The 16,409-nt window shown below is 43.0% G+C and overlaps 1 protein-coding gene across 5 annotated transcripts in view; it reads left to right on the top strand.

Annotated features, from left to right (window-relative positions):
- DENND1B (DENN domain containing 1B) overlaps nt 1-15,988 on the top strand; it is a 142,146-nt gene extending 126,158 nt beyond the window's left edge. For 3 of the 5 annotated variants that reach the window (XM_069967504.1, XM_069967505.1, XM_069967507.1), the window contains 9 exons: nt 733-834; nt 1,921-2,008; nt 2,097-2,137; nt 4,810-4,878; nt 5,033-5,077; nt 8,382-8,489; nt 11,327-11,406; nt 12,489-12,714; nt 15,208-15,988. In XM_069967504.1, the coding sequence (XP_069823605.1) occupies nt 733-834; nt 1,921-2,008; nt 2,097-2,137; nt 4,810-4,878; nt 5,033-5,077; nt 8,382-8,489; nt 11,327-11,406; nt 12,489-12,714; nt 15,208-15,612 (1,164 nt within the window). In that variant the 3' untranslated portion in view covers nt 15,613-15,988. Of the gene's footprint in view, nt 1-732; nt 835-1,920; nt 2,009-2,096; nt 2,138-4,809; nt 4,879-5,032; nt 5,078-6,048; nt 6,137-8,381; nt 8,490-11,326; nt 11,407-12,488; nt 12,715-15,207 lie in introns of those variants that run through there. The other 2 variants (XM_069967506.1, XM_069967508.1) reach the window with 2 other exon arrangements.
- Nucleotides 15,989-16,409: the final 421 nt, after the last annotated feature.

Genomic DNA, 16,409 nt, shown 5'->3' on the forward strand with positions numbered 1-16,409 from the left:
ACTGCAGCAGACTGGAGAGAATACACCACTTCCTGCAGGACATACAGCAGCTGATAAGTATTGGAAGACTTAAATTGGTTTAGAACTACAGTAGGTCAGGTGTTGTTGCAATACCTAAAATCAGTGCAAGGAGATGGACTCTGGATTAAGGGGTTAGAAAAACATGGCCATTTTCTTCCAGAAACAGCACCACCCGCATCCTCCGTTTGGGTGCGGTATAGTAAGTCAATTCCACTGACGTGAACAGAGTACCGAAAAAACCCGGGGAGAGGGCAGTGCTGTTTGGGAATAAAGCAGCCATGTTTTTGTCCTATCCTGGGTAAACCCTTTAAACATAGTCACATGCTAATTTGCCATGACTGCCGAGGAGGACAATGAATGATGTGACTTCCATGTAACTGTACATCGCTTCTCTCCCAAAAATCATAGATCAGTAAACAGGTTACTATAAAGCATATACAGCATTTACAGGGAAAAAGAATTAGGAAAGAAAGGTGGGCGCTGGGGTTATCACTGACTACTTAGGAATGGGGGTTGGGGGACTTTGCTTCTTTTATAGTTCATATCCTTACATGGTTTATTTCTTGCAGGGAGAATCCCTATTTTTACACCAACCACCCGGGATTTCCCTCTATATTCCTGCACGTGGTGTCTGTTATTTCTATTATATATTGGATAATAATGGATGTGCATACTCTGTTGTTATATCTTACCTTTACCTCATTTCTGTAGGGGGAGCCGGTGAGCTTTTCAGAGGAGAGCTTTGTGTCCCATCGATCCAGCACCATGAAGCAGTTTTTGGAGAAAGCTGTTAACCTGCAGCTCTTCAAGCAGGTACTGTATATCTGTCTGTACATATAGAGAATACCGCCATATAGCACACACTAGTCTGTACTGTGCAAAGCAGCTGGTTGGTGTCTGTTGTGTCATCAGTGATGCCAGTACACATCATAATGGATATATATATATATGGATATATATATATATATATATATATATATATATATATATATATATATATATATATATATAGCATTGCGCTTTTACAGGCAATGCTTCATGGGGGAAAAAAGGTATGCAAATTACCTCTCCTCCACAAAGGAAGAAAATTGTCCCTCTATAGGTCGATTCCCTGTATCTAGATATAGTCATCAAATGAGACATACTTGCTCCCACAGCTAGTGTCTTGTGTCTGTCCTTGTCGCGCTGCATTTCCTTGTGTATCTTGGTACAAGGACCTACCTGCTCAGCCAATCAGTGGCTGAGGCGAGACACCAGTGCGGCCAATGATTGGCTGAGCAGGCAGGTCAGTGTGCCGACACTGAAACTTGGAGGTGCCTTGCCATCGGGACCGACTGTGTGATTGTATTGCTGGCATTATATAGATATATAAAGAATTGTAATCTTCAGAGAGGCGTTTACGACCTGGTAACATCTTTGTGGGAACCTTGTTTAATGAATAATAGGAACCGACCAAATAACACCATCAAGCAGATAACAAACGTCTTATATACTATAAAATATAACCAGAGGGGGCACAACAGGCTGTAAATGATGCTGACAGTGAATTATCACTGTGTTTATTACTGTAGGAGTGAGCCTCCTTATTTTTAATCCCTCTGAACAAGTATTTAGAGGCGGCTCATACATTTCTCCAGATAGTGCTCGTTCCTCTTTGATTTATGGGACAATGGGATTCACCCAGCACGATATCAGGATTTTACCACGCTGTACAAAGAGAATCCTTCTATCTCTCTGCGCTGTGTCCATGAACTGTGACATTCTCGCCTTGTGTATCTCCAGTAATTCTAGCCATGTGAACGCAATGCCTGAATACAGGGGAACTGAGAAACCATTGATACAGATGAAATCACTGATTTATTATCCCTCCCCCCCCCTCCCCCTTGTATTTCCAATCAGTTCATCGACGGTCGACTGGAGAAACTGAACTCAGGCCGCGGATTCTCCGACATGTTCGAAGAGGAGATCACATCGGGTGGATTCTGCGGTAGTACTCCATTTTTATTTGGCCTAACTTTTGTTGCGTTTACAAGAAATACGTTTTAGGTTGTCTAACGCTTTTGATGGTTTTTCAGGAAACGGGCGTTCATATCAACAGCTGATGCACACGATGAAGGTAAAGTAGGCCTTACAGCTTTGCTAGTCACAATTGTGGAGATCTGGATATTAAGTGGTGCTCGATTTTTATGATTCTTTTAATCTCTCCAGTGACTTTCTGGTCAAAAATTAAAGGGGTTATCCAAGAATTAGAACATCACTTCAATGGAACGTAGTTGCAAAACCCCACCCAATGCTGTTGATGGAAGAAACTGTCCATGTTTTTCTAAGCCTGGATAATTCCCTTTAATAGTTCTGGAGTGGTTCTCAGTAATTGGCTAATTGGAATTTTTTTTCTGAGTGTCAGGAAAGGATTGGGAAGGAAGGGCTCAAATGATCGTTAAAGGAGAAGTCTGGCGAAAGTATTGTATTGCCCCCCAAAAGTTATACTAATCCCCAATGTACACTTATCACAGGAAATGCTTGTAAAGTGCTTTTTTTCCCCTGCACTTACTACAGCATCAAGGCTTCACTTCCTGGATAACATGGTGATGTTACTTTCTGGATAACATGGTGATGTCACTTCCTGGATAACATGGTGATGTTACTTTCTAGATAACATGGTGATGTCACTTCCTGGATAACATAGTGATGTTACTTCCTGGATAACATGGTGATGTCACTTCCCGGATAACATGGTGATGTCACTTCCTGGATAAAATGGTGATGTCACGACCCGACTCCCAGGGCTGTGTGGGCTGTGGCTGCTGGAGAGGATGATGGAAGGGGGACACTGAGGGACACTGGGCACTGGAGGGACACTGAGCATCCCCCTGCCATCATCCTCTCCAGCAGCCACAGCCCGCACAGCTCTGGGAGTCGGGTCGTGACATCACCATGTTATCCAGGAAGTGGCATCACCATGTTATCCAGGAAGTGACATCACCATGTTATCCAGGAAGTGACATCACCATGTTATCCAGGAAGTGACATCACCATCCAGGATGTGACATCACCATGTTATCCAGGAAGTGAAGCCTTGATGCAGTAGTAAGTGCAGGGAAAAAAGCACTTTATAAGCATTTCCCGTAATAAGTGTATATTGGTGATTTGTTTAACTTTTGGGGGGCAATACAATACTTTAATAAAATTTTCGCCGGACTTCTCCTTTAAGATACCAGCCCATAGACAATCTATCCCCTTCAATCATTGTAATGCTATCCCTGATCCAGTTACTTTAATATAGACATTAAAGAGGCACTGTTGCAAGAAAAAAAAATTGAGAAATCAACAGGTATTGTAATTGTTAACAGTTTTGCAATATACTAACTTAAAGGAGTTATCCAGCACTACAAAAACATGGCCACTTTTCCCCTACTGTTGTCTCCAATTCAGGTGCGGTTTGCAATTAAGCTCCATTTACTTCCATGGAACTGAGTTTCAAAACCCCACCCAAACTGGAGACAACAGTAGGGGGAAAATGGCCATGTTTTTGTAGTGCTGGATAACCCCTTTAAGCTTTTTTTTTTTGTTTAAATCAGTGTTATACATATGTATATGTATAACATATGGTTATACATATGGCCACTAGGTGTTTCCCTTCACTGCGCATGTGTACAGCTGCTGCACATCCCGAATCCCGCTGCTCCAGTCCCCTGTCCTCCCTGTCCACTTCCTGGTTAGAGAAAGGACCTGAGACGTGACTTTCAAGGCCCCCTCAGCCAGTCAGCAGCTGAGGCAGGACCCCTGTGGTATATGGACATCGGCATTGGAGCCAGGGAGGCACTACTGCCCAGAATTCTCTTTTGAACATAGAAAACATAAAAAATTAATTAAGTGAGAATATTGCAAAGCTGCTTGCGATCCCACCCCGTTTTATAAAAAGACAGGTACACTATAAAAAATATCAATATAACAATGGGAAACAGCCAAAATTTCTGTTTTATTGCAGCATTGTACAATTTTAGAGAAAATGAACCAGAATGTTAAAAAACGCATAGTTTTTTTTTATTGTTTTAAAATTATAAGACTAAAACTGGCCATAGACATGAATTATTCATCTGCAGCTCATTGGCAGATCCAGCTTACTTCTGTACCATCAGCTGTTAGGCTGGGTTCACACTGCTTCTCTTCAGCACATCAGAGGGTATACATCAGTGTGCTATCAAAGAGATACTTCGACCTATACCACGGTTTACTGGCAGCATGCCCATTGAGTTTAATGGACTGAATAGCTTTCAGTCTATTTCCCAATCTTTTACTCTTAAAGTGAAGAAAACCATGATTTTGCGTCCCATTAATTAAAAGTATATGACCAGGAAAGGAATTTAAAGGGGTATTCCAGACCTTATGTATGAAAAAAGTATAGTGCTGGGGCAGGGAAGGGAGATAAAAAAAAAATCTTTATACTTACCTAGCCCTGATCCCCCACAGCATCCAGTTCTCTGGTCGTCTTTCTTGTTCCTGTTTCTGAGTGCCCAGAAGCAGGACCTGCCACCCAGCAGGCCTCCCAGCCATCTTGGTTTTGCAGTCAACAAAACAACGGAGCTGTAGAGCACCTGTGGTCTTCTGATCACAAGACCAATAGGATCAGGAGGTCTGCTGAAACAGGAAGAAAAAAGATGACCAGTGAACTGGATGCTGTGGGGATCAGGGCTAGGTAAGTATACAGATTTTTTTTTTTTTAATACATGCACATGCAGAACCAGGTCCACTTGATATAAATTTTGCTTTCACTCCTCTTACTTACAGAAAGGCGGCGCACTTATAAATACTGCGGTCATCAAAGCCAGCCCGGCTATGAAGAACGCCTATATGTATGTAAGTATACCGAAAATGGAGAATTCTGCCTTAAATAGCCATTAGGGATAGACTCTTGTCAAATGTAGCGACGTGCAACCTAGTTCTATGCATGAGAAGGAAACAATGGAGTCCTGGCATAAATAGCGTTATTAAGGCATGTATTTCACTGCAGGCCAAACAAGGCATCAAGGAAGTGAAGAGCAAGCTGAAAAATAAGGTACGTGTTACTATTAATCAACCAGATAGATCTCGTCTTTGTTTTGCCTATTAGTCACATTGTTGTTCTATGCCGTACGGCCCCCGGAGCCTTATGAACCCGTCTCTCCTTACTATATGACAGTCCCATAAGTGAAGCTTCATATATGGGGGCCCTGTTACACGTGTTGCATTGGGGCCCCGGAATCTACACGTTTTGCATCCGATAACGCGATAGTGGGATACTCTCCAGGAACAGCCTATATATTATTCTGCATTCATGCTTCTAACACGTTTCATGAATTTCCTAATTTCCATGAATAGCTTAACCTTTCAGATTCACCATTTTAACCTCCTCCATTATTGAAAAAAATTTTTACGCAAAGAGATTCAGTAATGGATTTTTACTCCGGAGGTCACGAGGCTCGACAGACTCCATACTGACACCGCAGTACAGATCCCATTAATGAACTCCATGCAAGGCTTCCCGAAATGTGTCCAACCTTAAAAATGTTCTTCTGTATTATATAAGCCAGTGGGCTCTCTAGTGCCACCTATAGGGAGCTACCCTGTAAGTCAGGGATGGGGAACCTAAAGACCTCCAGACGTTGTTACAAAACTACATTTACCATCATGCCTGAACAGCCAAAGCTAAAGCTTTGACTGCCAGGCATGATGGGAATTGTAGTTTAGCAACAGCTGGAGGGCGTCAGGTTCCCTATTACTGTCGAACCTAAATAAGAGCCTTGAGACATGACTAAGGATTATCGACCAAACCAGTACCGCTTAAAATTTTAACACGACCTGGGTTGCATGATAGCATGACATTGTTATCAGAATTAACCAGTGTTTTTTTTTTTTTTTTTTTTGGTAATGACCTTCATCTTGCTGTGCATGTTTTACGCTTTTGTGGACTCAGTGGGAGAGAGACCAGTGCACGTGCATAGTTGTCCATAGCAACCGATGACATTACGTCCGTCATTTTTTTTTCAGAATTCGTTTGGAAAATAGAAACGGAAATTTATTGGTTACCATAGCAACTACTCATCCCCCCCCCCTCCTCATTGAGTCCAGTCTTCCGACTATATGTCATGAAATGTATTTATATGAACAATAAACTTTTCTAAAACACTGTGACTTAAACTATCTAAGTTGAAAGGTGGGCTTGTTGGCCATAATAACCAATCGCAAATCCATGCTAGAAAATTATACCGTGGCCTCTGATTGGTGACTAAAAGCAGCCAAGAATTTTTTTAAAATCTCTTTTAAAGCAAATGTACCAGATGTACATCGCTTTTCTGTTTTTCACCAAGAATATACCGGTGACTAAATCAATGGAGCCATGTCACAGAGGGGGTTTCCTCCCACTGGAGGTGGGGTGCTTCAGACCGGGCCGGTGCTCGGTAATAGACTGGCGCTGGACCGCGGTTCAGAAAAAGGACTACGGCACCAGCACCGGCCGGTCTATTCATGGTAAAGACAGAGAAGCAATGTACCACTGATAGATTTGATTTAAAGGAGTTATCCAGAATTGGGGGAAAAAACCACAGCTTTATTTTATGTGTAAATCGCACCACTGTTGTGCTCTGTTTAGGTCCATTAAAGTAAATGGAGTTGAGCAGTGATAATACAGACAACCTGAGGACAGGTGTGGCACTGTGTGTGTATATATATATATATATATATATATATATATATTATATAAATACACAACAGCTGAAGGTTCCCCATCCCTGATCTAAGGAGAAGAAAAGGGTGGGGGAGTAAATGGAGAGAGAGGATGGGATTGGGATTGCAGAGTCTGAAAGAGGTTGTGATGCCGTATTATTGTTCTGACAAAATGTCTAAAAAGTGGGAAAACGAAAATTTAAGTGTAATTGCCACTATGCATTGCCAGGTACTCTCCACTGATCTGTGCTCACATCTGGGGTCCAGTGAGTTACGCATACAAGCCCTATTCATCAGAATACAAAATGGCTATTGTCACCTTAAAGGGGTTACGAAGGTTGAAAGTTATCCCCTATCCACAGAATATCAGATATCTGTCTGATCGGTGGGGCTCCCCACCAGTGTGTCCTGCCCACCGAGTGAATGAAGTTGCAGTGGGCATGCCCAGCCACAGCCTCGTGCACTGTATATGGGACTTACCTCATGCCACAGCTCTGACCTGTCCAAGGACGGGCTACAAAAATGGTGGAGGGTGTCAGGCATAAAACATATCAGTACTTAAGTATTTGAATCTGTATAGTCTGGAGGAAAGAAGGGAAAAGGGGGACATGATGAAAACCTTTATATATGTTACAGGAGGAAGAAGGGAAAGGGGGGACATGATGGAAACCTTTATATATGTTACAGGGGGAAGAAGGGAAAGGAGGACATGATGGAAACCTTTATATATGTTACAGGAGGAAGAAGGGAAAGGGGGGACATGATGGAAACCTTTATATATGTTACAGGAGGAAGAAGGGAAAGGGGGGACATGATGGAAACCTTTATATATGTTACAGGGGGAAGAAGGGAAAGGAGGACATGATGGAAACCTTTATATATGTTACAGGAGGAAGAAGGGAAAGGGGGGACATGATGGAAACCTTTATATATGTTACAGGAGGAAGAAGGGAAAGGGGGGACATGATGGAAACCTTTATATATGTTACAGGAGGAAGAAGGGAAAGGGGGGACATGATGGAAACCTTTATATATGTTACAGGGGGAAGAAGGGAAAGGGGGGACATGATGGAAACCTTTATATATGTTACAGGGGGAAGAAGGGAAAGGAGGACATGATGGAAATCTTTATATATGTTACAGGACTAAATAAGGTTCAGGAGGGAAGGGTTTTTAATAAAAACTGAACACAAGAACAAGAGGAAACAGTGAGGGGTTACTGGGGTAAAGATCAGAAGCAACGTGAGAAAATATTACTATACTGAAAGAGTAGTAGATGCCTGGAACAAACTTCCAGCAGATGTGGTTGGTAAATCTACAATACCTGAATGTAATCTGCCTGGTATATACATAAATCTATCCTAAGATAATAAGAAGGGAAAAACTAACAGGGCCGACTAGATGGACCCAGTGGTCTTCTTCTGCCGACAATCTTCTACGTTTCTGTGAGTTGCTTATAGTGACCGATCAGATGCCGCACTGGCTCCTGCCTCCATCATGTCCACTTTTCTGAGGTCGAACAGGAACAAACAAAACAAGTAATAATAATAACAGCAACAACAATGAATGATAAATAAGACGGCTATACAGTGTATGCTGCCTGTCACTAACTGCATGTCTTCTGCACGCTCTGTACATGTCCGCTCGCTTTGTTACAGGAAATTGAGGAAGAAAATTGTGTGGATAGTTTGGAGTCCATGAACTCCAATACCTTCCCTTTAGACAACCCAAAACGACCCAGCTCTGGGAGGCGGAAACTCTCGCAGGTGAGGACCAGGATGTATTAGATGGGTAAGACTGGGACAAGCGCCATTCTACAGATCCGTCATATCAGAATCAGCGACCTGAAAAGAGATTTGTAAAATTATATCCATTATAGCGACACATATCTTATATAAGCTACTCTGAAAAGCTTCTTTGCTGTATTCATTAGTGCAGACCTTCGAAGGCCAGGTTCAGCTATGTACAGCACTGAGGCATAGGTGCTATATATATATGTGTGTGTATATATATATATATATATATATATATATATATATATATATATATATATTTATTGCTGGGTGATCCATAGGTCCAGCACGGTGCCCATTTCAGCCTATGGGGCACCAGATTCTAGAGATCTTGCCTTTTGCATCATGTTTTCTCATCCTTGTTGGTTCCAGAGTACCAAGTGCCCTGTTCAGTGCTCAGTAAGCCAGTCCATGGCCCATTGGTTGACATAGGTTATGTCTACAGCGTCATCCGCAGGCTGATTTTAATCTATTCTCTGTATAATAGTACATTGCCCCATTGTGCTGGGTAAAGATGGACTGGAAATTTTAGTCAATGACTATTCAGTTCTGACTGACAGATGTGATCACTATTACCTGTTATTTTTAGCCCCACACACAAGACTGCCTGAAAAACCCAAGAGTCACACACAAAATGGCCACTTTCGGGAGGGTTTATATCGACCTCTCAATCGTTAGTGTATACCACAAGTGTCAAACTCACGGCCCTCCAGCTGCTGTAAAACTGCAATTCCCATCATTCCCAGACAGCCAAAGGTAGTGGGGGAGGGGGGGGGCGTTGCTAATTTGACACCTCTGGTATACGGATTCCACCACTAGAGGGCACCTTTCTTTAACAGTCCGGCCGGCACCATTTTTTTTTTTTTTTAGCAAGTGCTGGGGAGGGGCAGGATAAAGAAATAACATGATCTAAGCTCCCCCGCTTCAGCGCTGGTGGCTGCATACCGCCATTCTGGTCCTTGGCCACTTCCTGGTCTGAGCAGTGACCCGGGTCGTGACGCGTGTGGTCCGCTCATCCAGTCAGCGGCCGAGGTGGGACCCTGCTACAGACGCTGACTGGCTGAGCGGACCACACACGTCATGACCTGGAGACCGTATCGGCAGTATGCGACCACCAGCGATGGAGCAGGGGAGGTAAGCGCGTGCTATTTCTTTTATCCTCCCCAACACTTGATAAAAAAATAAATAAAAATGGGTCTAGCCGGACTTCCCCTTTAATTTTTCTAAATCTGCATAATTTGGTGAGGATTTTGGTCTTGAATCTGCAAGTAGACTACAAGTCTGATCAGACGCCCATTAGTAACAAGTAGAGGCGCTTCATCCTTGCCGAGACCTCATGGTCATCAGAATGGCGATATGTTCTAATTGGGATTTGTTTAGCTTCCTAGATCTTATAGCTGGAGACCAGATGTAAGGCTCCCTTGTATCTCATGCCGTTGCTGGACATGTATCTCAGATGTACATCACGGAGAGATAAACTAGACGTTCATTAAGCCCCGGCTGGTAACCGAGGTGGAGCGCCAGCCGTCAGAATCCCATTTATAACTTCTCTCCTGCAGAATGGCCGTCCCCACCCGGACTGTGCAGCGCGGGTTTGAAGTTGTTTGCTGTCATCCTGACACTATTCCCCATAATCTAGCCTCCTCTCCTCCGCGCTTCCCTTATTAGTAATGGTGACTTCCTCATTAGCCTGCCAGCGCTTGGGAAAATGTCAACATTCTGCTCAAAAAAAAAAAATCCCCAATTAGATCTGGAAAAAATAAATCTGAGTATCAGTTCTGCAACAGCTACAGGGGAACATGCATTATAGAAAGTAACCCCTTCACTGCTGCACCGCAGAGGGTCCAGAAGTAAAATCGCGGCTTAAAGGGGTTGTTCAACAACAAGAAAAAATTCTTTCAAATCTAGTGTCGGAGATTTGTAATTCATTTATATAAAAAAATCTTCAGTCCTCCAGTACTAATCAGCTGCTGGATGTCCTGCAGGAAGTGGTGTTTTCTTTCCAGTCTGACACAGTGCTCTCTGCTGCCATCTCTGTCCGTGTCAGGAACTGTCCAGAGCAGGAGAGGTTTTCTATGGGGATTTGCTGCTGCTCTGGACAGTTCCTGACATGGACAGAGGTGGCAGCAGAGAGCACAATGTCAGACTGGAAAGAATACACCACTTCCTGTAGGACATACAGCAGCTGATAAGTACTGGAAGACTGGAGATTTTTAATAGAAGTAAATGACAAATCTCTGGCACTTTCTGACACCAAAAATAGTTTTTTTTGCCAGAGTACCCCTTTAAACTTTGCCTCTGAGCACCATACATACAGTGGTGTGAAGATCAGGTGACACTTTTGCAGAATTAATAAATTAATATCAGTTGCAGGAAAGTGCTAAGCATCGACAATCTATTGTAAACCTGCTTTATAAATCCCCCATGTTACATTGTCTTTTATCCGCCCACCGTGATTACAGCAGAATATGCCGCCTTTCACTTAATGAACGTTCCCGTGGATGTTATCACTGTGCTCATACGGTTAATCCTGGATTTAGGGGATGCGATAGTGTATTATAATCACGCCATGTTGAAGATGCTGCTTGCCAGCAGTGGACGTGAAACTAGAGTCAGGCGCTTCAATAGTAAATGATCTACTGCCCTCTAGTGGTCAGATGATATAACGCCTGTGAGATTTTAGGTTTCTTCATGTCTAGCCATTTCCCTTGTGATTCGGCCCTATACAAGTATTTTCCGCCCGCTTTGATAATGGTAATGTGACTAGATTGTCGTTTCTTGTAGCAATCCTCTCTTCTTTCTACTTCCAGACACGACGGAATCAGCTGCTGAGCCCAGCCAACCATAACTGCGGGATGGAGGATTCTGACACTTGTGACAATGCCAGCAAGTAAGTAACACCCCGTGAACCTTTCATTGTCCTTGTACAAAATATTTTATGTATGTCAGGGAGGGCCTGAGCTTTTTTGGTGGTTTTGCACTCGCATCTGTACTGTATTCCCATTCCATAAAGAAATCTATATAACTTTCTGACACCAGTTGGGTTAACCCACTAGATGTTCCAGTCACTAGTGATCTAGGCATCTAGGTGGTTATAAGGAGCGGGGTTACCGCTTCCCCTTTCACTTGATGCAGTTGGGTTATTATGGCATTCAATGGCCGGGGAAATGTCTATAGAGCTTACATGATTTTAATACATCAGTATGAATATACATAATATTGTAGTGCAGTGTAACGTACATTCTATAAGGGAACGAAGTTTAATTTAAAAAAAAATAAATCAGTTTACATTTTTTTTTTAAATAAACTGGAAATAAGTAAACTGGAAATAAAAAATTTAAACTATTAAAATAGCAAATGCCAGAAAAAAATTTGAATTTCAATCCCAAAATTATACCAGTAAAAACTAAAGCGTGATACAAAGTAATGTTATGTGGAAAGAAATAATTTAGGTGATTAACCTATGGTATCACTTTAATAAAATTGTAAACACAATAAAAACTAAGAAAATACAAAAATTGCATTTTATTTTTTTTTTTGCTTTGTTCTGCAAATATATTTTGGCTGGTCAGTGCATTATACAGTATAATAAGGGGTGCCATTGAAAAGTACAACTTATCCCACATAGGTGAAGCCCTCGTATAGGAAAAATAAAAGGTGAGGCGAAATCAAAAGTGAAAAAATAAAAATAGACCTGTCTTTGAAGTGGTTATGATTAGAGTGGATCTAACCGCTGGGACCTCCACCTGATGTGATAATGAAAGGGATGCACTGCCCCCTTCTGGCTGTTCCTGTGTATAGCAGTGCTGTGAGATGAGAGATTTCCCTCTAATGCTGATTAATAATTATTTTTCACCTTCCTTACTGTCCATTTATATTAGAGTATTACAGGTTATTCCCCAGGATGCTTTGCACATCTGTATTGTTATCATACCATTAAGCAGAGTCTGTGCCTCCTTCTCCCCTATGCAGGTTGTCATCGGAGGACAGTGAAGAGGTATCTGCATACTTATATGACAGCGATGCTTCGTACGATGACGTCAGCCTGTCCTCCCGCCCAGGAGGAGAGATGGATCTTCTCGGAGAGATCTTGGACTCGCTGAGCACCCACAGTTCTGATCCCGGCGGAGGTCGCCTCACAGCTGCTAAGAGTCTGGACTTCTTTCGATCCACAGAGGACTTAGACTATAAGGTTACGGTATGTATGCTATTTGTTAATACGGTGATTTGGCACCATCTTACAGGTTAATCTCCCTCTTCTCCCTGCATGAGATCTGCATGCACTGACTGATGGCTGATAGACATGTTCTGATACTAAGTAGCAGGGCTGCAGTATAAAGCATGGGGAAGGGACAGTGATGAAGCCAAAGCCTCTGATAACACAGCAGGTGGATTCTAGATCAACCTTACTCTCCATTCAGCAATGTAGCTAACCTGGAGTCATAGATCTTAGCAGCCAAAGCTGGAGATAAATGTGCATAAGTTTACGACTGCAACTCCACCTCTGCTTTAAAGGGGTTCTCTGATTTAGACTATAGCTACTTGTTAGAAATATTACTTTACAATAAATTAGTCACTAAGTTGCCGCATTCTGGGACCTTCACCAATCGGCTGTTATCTATGGATAAACCTGGCGGGAAGTGTGAGTTTTCCTGCAGCGCCTCTACAGGGGAAAGGAAGTATTACACAGTGTTCCTTCAAATCAATGGATTGTCTGGGCAATACAGGTCAGAGAGATATGCTCTTTGGAACTGCTCTCTATACTGACTGCGAGACGAGAAACCCTAACAATGGAATCCCTTTTATTAACTCACAATTCACTAAATGGGTGTATAAAAATGTTTTCTCTAAACCGGAGAACCCCTTTAAGGTTAGGACTAGGGATCTGATCCTTTCTCTCTGTGACTGGTCTGCATGCGTGTTAGTCAAGCTTAGTCTGTGTAGAAGACATAACCGTATAACCCAATCGATTGACGCTTCATTCAATTGTTGCATTGATGTCTTTTTCCTGCATTCAATGTGTTGGACTTGATATCAGCAAAACAAATCAGAATCAATGAGTGTGGAAGGAAAAATCTATACCAAAGGTAGGCAAATGAGCTGTCCATTCCCGTGGCCTCCAGTCCCCAGCATGCTCTTCATCTATATACCGTATACTGATAAAGTGTAATAAAGAATGTTATTATGCTCTTTATATATATGTGTGTGTTTTCTGATGTTGTATATATTTGTTGATTTGGTTTCATGTCTATTCACAATTAGTCAAACATAGAGCTAGATTCTCCAAGCTATTCCACCACAGATTAGTCTCATCATCCTCTATTGGTTTAAAGCAGGGAAGGGGAACCTCCAGCCCTCCATCTGTTGCAAAACTACAATTACTATCATGCCTGGACAGCCGAATGCCAGGCATGTCCGGGCATGATGGGGGTTGTAGTTTTGCAACAGCCGAAGGGCCTGATATTCCCCTCTCCTGGTGTAAAAGATATTGCTATAGAGAAACAGCAGCCATACTGTACACCCTTTGCAATAGGAATTATATCTATATTTACTACCATGAAGTCGTACCTGAGTACCTTCATATATAGGAGCTATGTTCACACCTGTCAGATCCAATGTGTGCTGTACTATGAGATCTGCAGCAGAAATCCAAGGCTTAGACTGGCCACAAACTTACGATCTTGGTGGGACCAGCTAACCATCGTACAGTATGTGCATGGTGCCTCCTCTCTCTCTCCCGGCAGCACATGCTGGCCAAACCTGATGATTCTGAGATAACTGGCCAACCATCAGATGTATATAGGTGCCTCCCAACTAGTGAAGGGGGGGGGGGAGGAGTTGGGCACTTTGAATTTCAGCTGCCCAGTCCATTTGTGGTTGGGATAACAAGCCGCCAGCAGAGATGTCTGGCAGCGGATTCCTCGCCTATGTCCATTGGCTGAGCCAAGTGTGCACATCCATAGGGAAATAGCTGTTGGCTGGACAAGCAATATCTTATGTGTATGACAAGCTTTTGGCTTTGTTCATATTCGTGCTGTGAATTAAGTTTTCTATTTTGTCAAAAAAAGCAAAAAATGTAATTGATGTGATGATGGATCCTTTACATGATGAATGCCAGCGACTTGTAATGGGATCTACTGGGTTCTGTCAAAGTGTCCATCAAATGGGACGGGATTGTGATGGTGGCCGATAGGTGCATTAGTGAAAAGAAGCTAAACCCACAGATTATTTTGGGGCAGGATGACCATCTAATGCTGTCCCATGGGACGCCTTTATCGGAGGATATCAGGGGAGAGAAGCGTCAGGCATGTTGGATTTCAGAATAGGAGACAAGTAAGAGACCGCAAGGGGCCGACCTCTGTGCCTCCCAGCATTCTCTAGGACGGCCCCACCCGGGCTTCTTTGCTTTGAATAGACCCGCGGGTTGGCACGTGATCCACAGCTCTATTCACTGTACTCATCTATCTCTGGCGGAATCAATAGAGCTGCGGGTCACGTGCCAACTGATGGCTCTATCCAAAGCAAAGAAGCCGAGGCTAATCTAGAGATCGCCGGGGCGCACGGAGTTCAGATCCCGTGATCTCTTACTTGTCTAGTCTTTGTATTGGGGACAAATAAGATTTACTCGTTAAAACCCCTTTAACCACTAACTACTACTAACAGCACTGGGTTTTTCTTTTGTCATCTCCAGAAAAAAAACAATACTCCCAGTGAGGACAACCTGACTTCACTATGCATAGATCCCGGACAAAACTGGACCATTGGCCAGGATAACAGTATCCTATATAGAAAGCATGTCTCCACCCCGGCCTACCAGCAGAGCAGAGGGGAGGCATCCTGTAAAGACTATGACAGACGCAGGTCAGAATTTCCCACCATCGTTCTCACCGAGGCGGCAGCGGCACCTGGAACAGCTGGACGACCCACCTCCCTTTTCTGCAGACCGGAGCAGGGCGCGGTGTATGGTGTCCAGGTCTCCTCCGAGGAGCTTCCATATAAGAGTTTAGGAAATCAAGTGCCATGGGAAAAAGAGGAGACGGAGTCAAACAGAGACCAAAGTCCAAGTAGCCCTCAGGACTATGTATCCCGTCTGTGAATATCGTCACTTCCAGCTCCAGGCATAGACATTCGGAAGACTGGCTAAGAAGGGGAATATTGGAAATTCCCTGCTAAGACTACTGTGTCACTAAGTGTCCTAGATGCATCATTTCAATCCACCAGGAGGAATCCATTTCTGCAACGGATCCTAAACTACTTCTTAGTTGTAGGTCGTATCCTTCATGGGGTATGCACAATGGACGCTCCTGGTCACGTAGAGTTTTCTGTTTGCACAAGCATTGGTGTTCAATGGTACAAAATAACATTTCTCGTGTTTAACCCACCTTGTAGTAAAGGAGATTCCCACAATAAGCTAGTATGACATAAGAGAGGACTTACATTTTAAAGTGTCACTGTCGTTTACATTTTTTTGCAGAAATCAATAGTACAGGTGATTTCCAGAAACTTTGCAATTGGGTTTTTTAGCCGAAAAATGCATTTTTATCATGAAAAAGCAGTTTGAAATTCTCCTCCCTGTCTTCATGGTTCTCTTATGGAGTGGAGAGGGGTGGAGAGAGATGAGACACCAAAACAGGACAACAAAGAGTTAATTTACAGCTACATCACGGGGCTATCTCCTCTGAAGTCAGCACTGACCTCTCTGACCTCTAAATACCAGCTTTCACACAGCTCCCGCTGTGTAATCATTTGTTCTCTGCTGGCAAATAATCTCCCTCCTCCCCTCTCCATAGGTTACACAGGGCTCGACTTATGTAAAAGAGTCGAGATTTCCTGATAATGAGCAGTGGATGAGAGAGAGAGAGAGAGGGACCTGGGGAAAGTCTTTTTGATGCA

This window comes from Dendropsophus ebraccatus, chromosome 4 (genome assembly GCF_027789765.1).
Source record: "Dendropsophus ebraccatus isolate aDenEbr1 chromosome 4, aDenEbr1.pat, whole genome shotgun sequence".
NCBI classification, from domain to species: domain Eukaryota; kingdom Metazoa; phylum Chordata; class Amphibia; order Anura; family Hylidae; genus Dendropsophus; species Dendropsophus ebraccatus.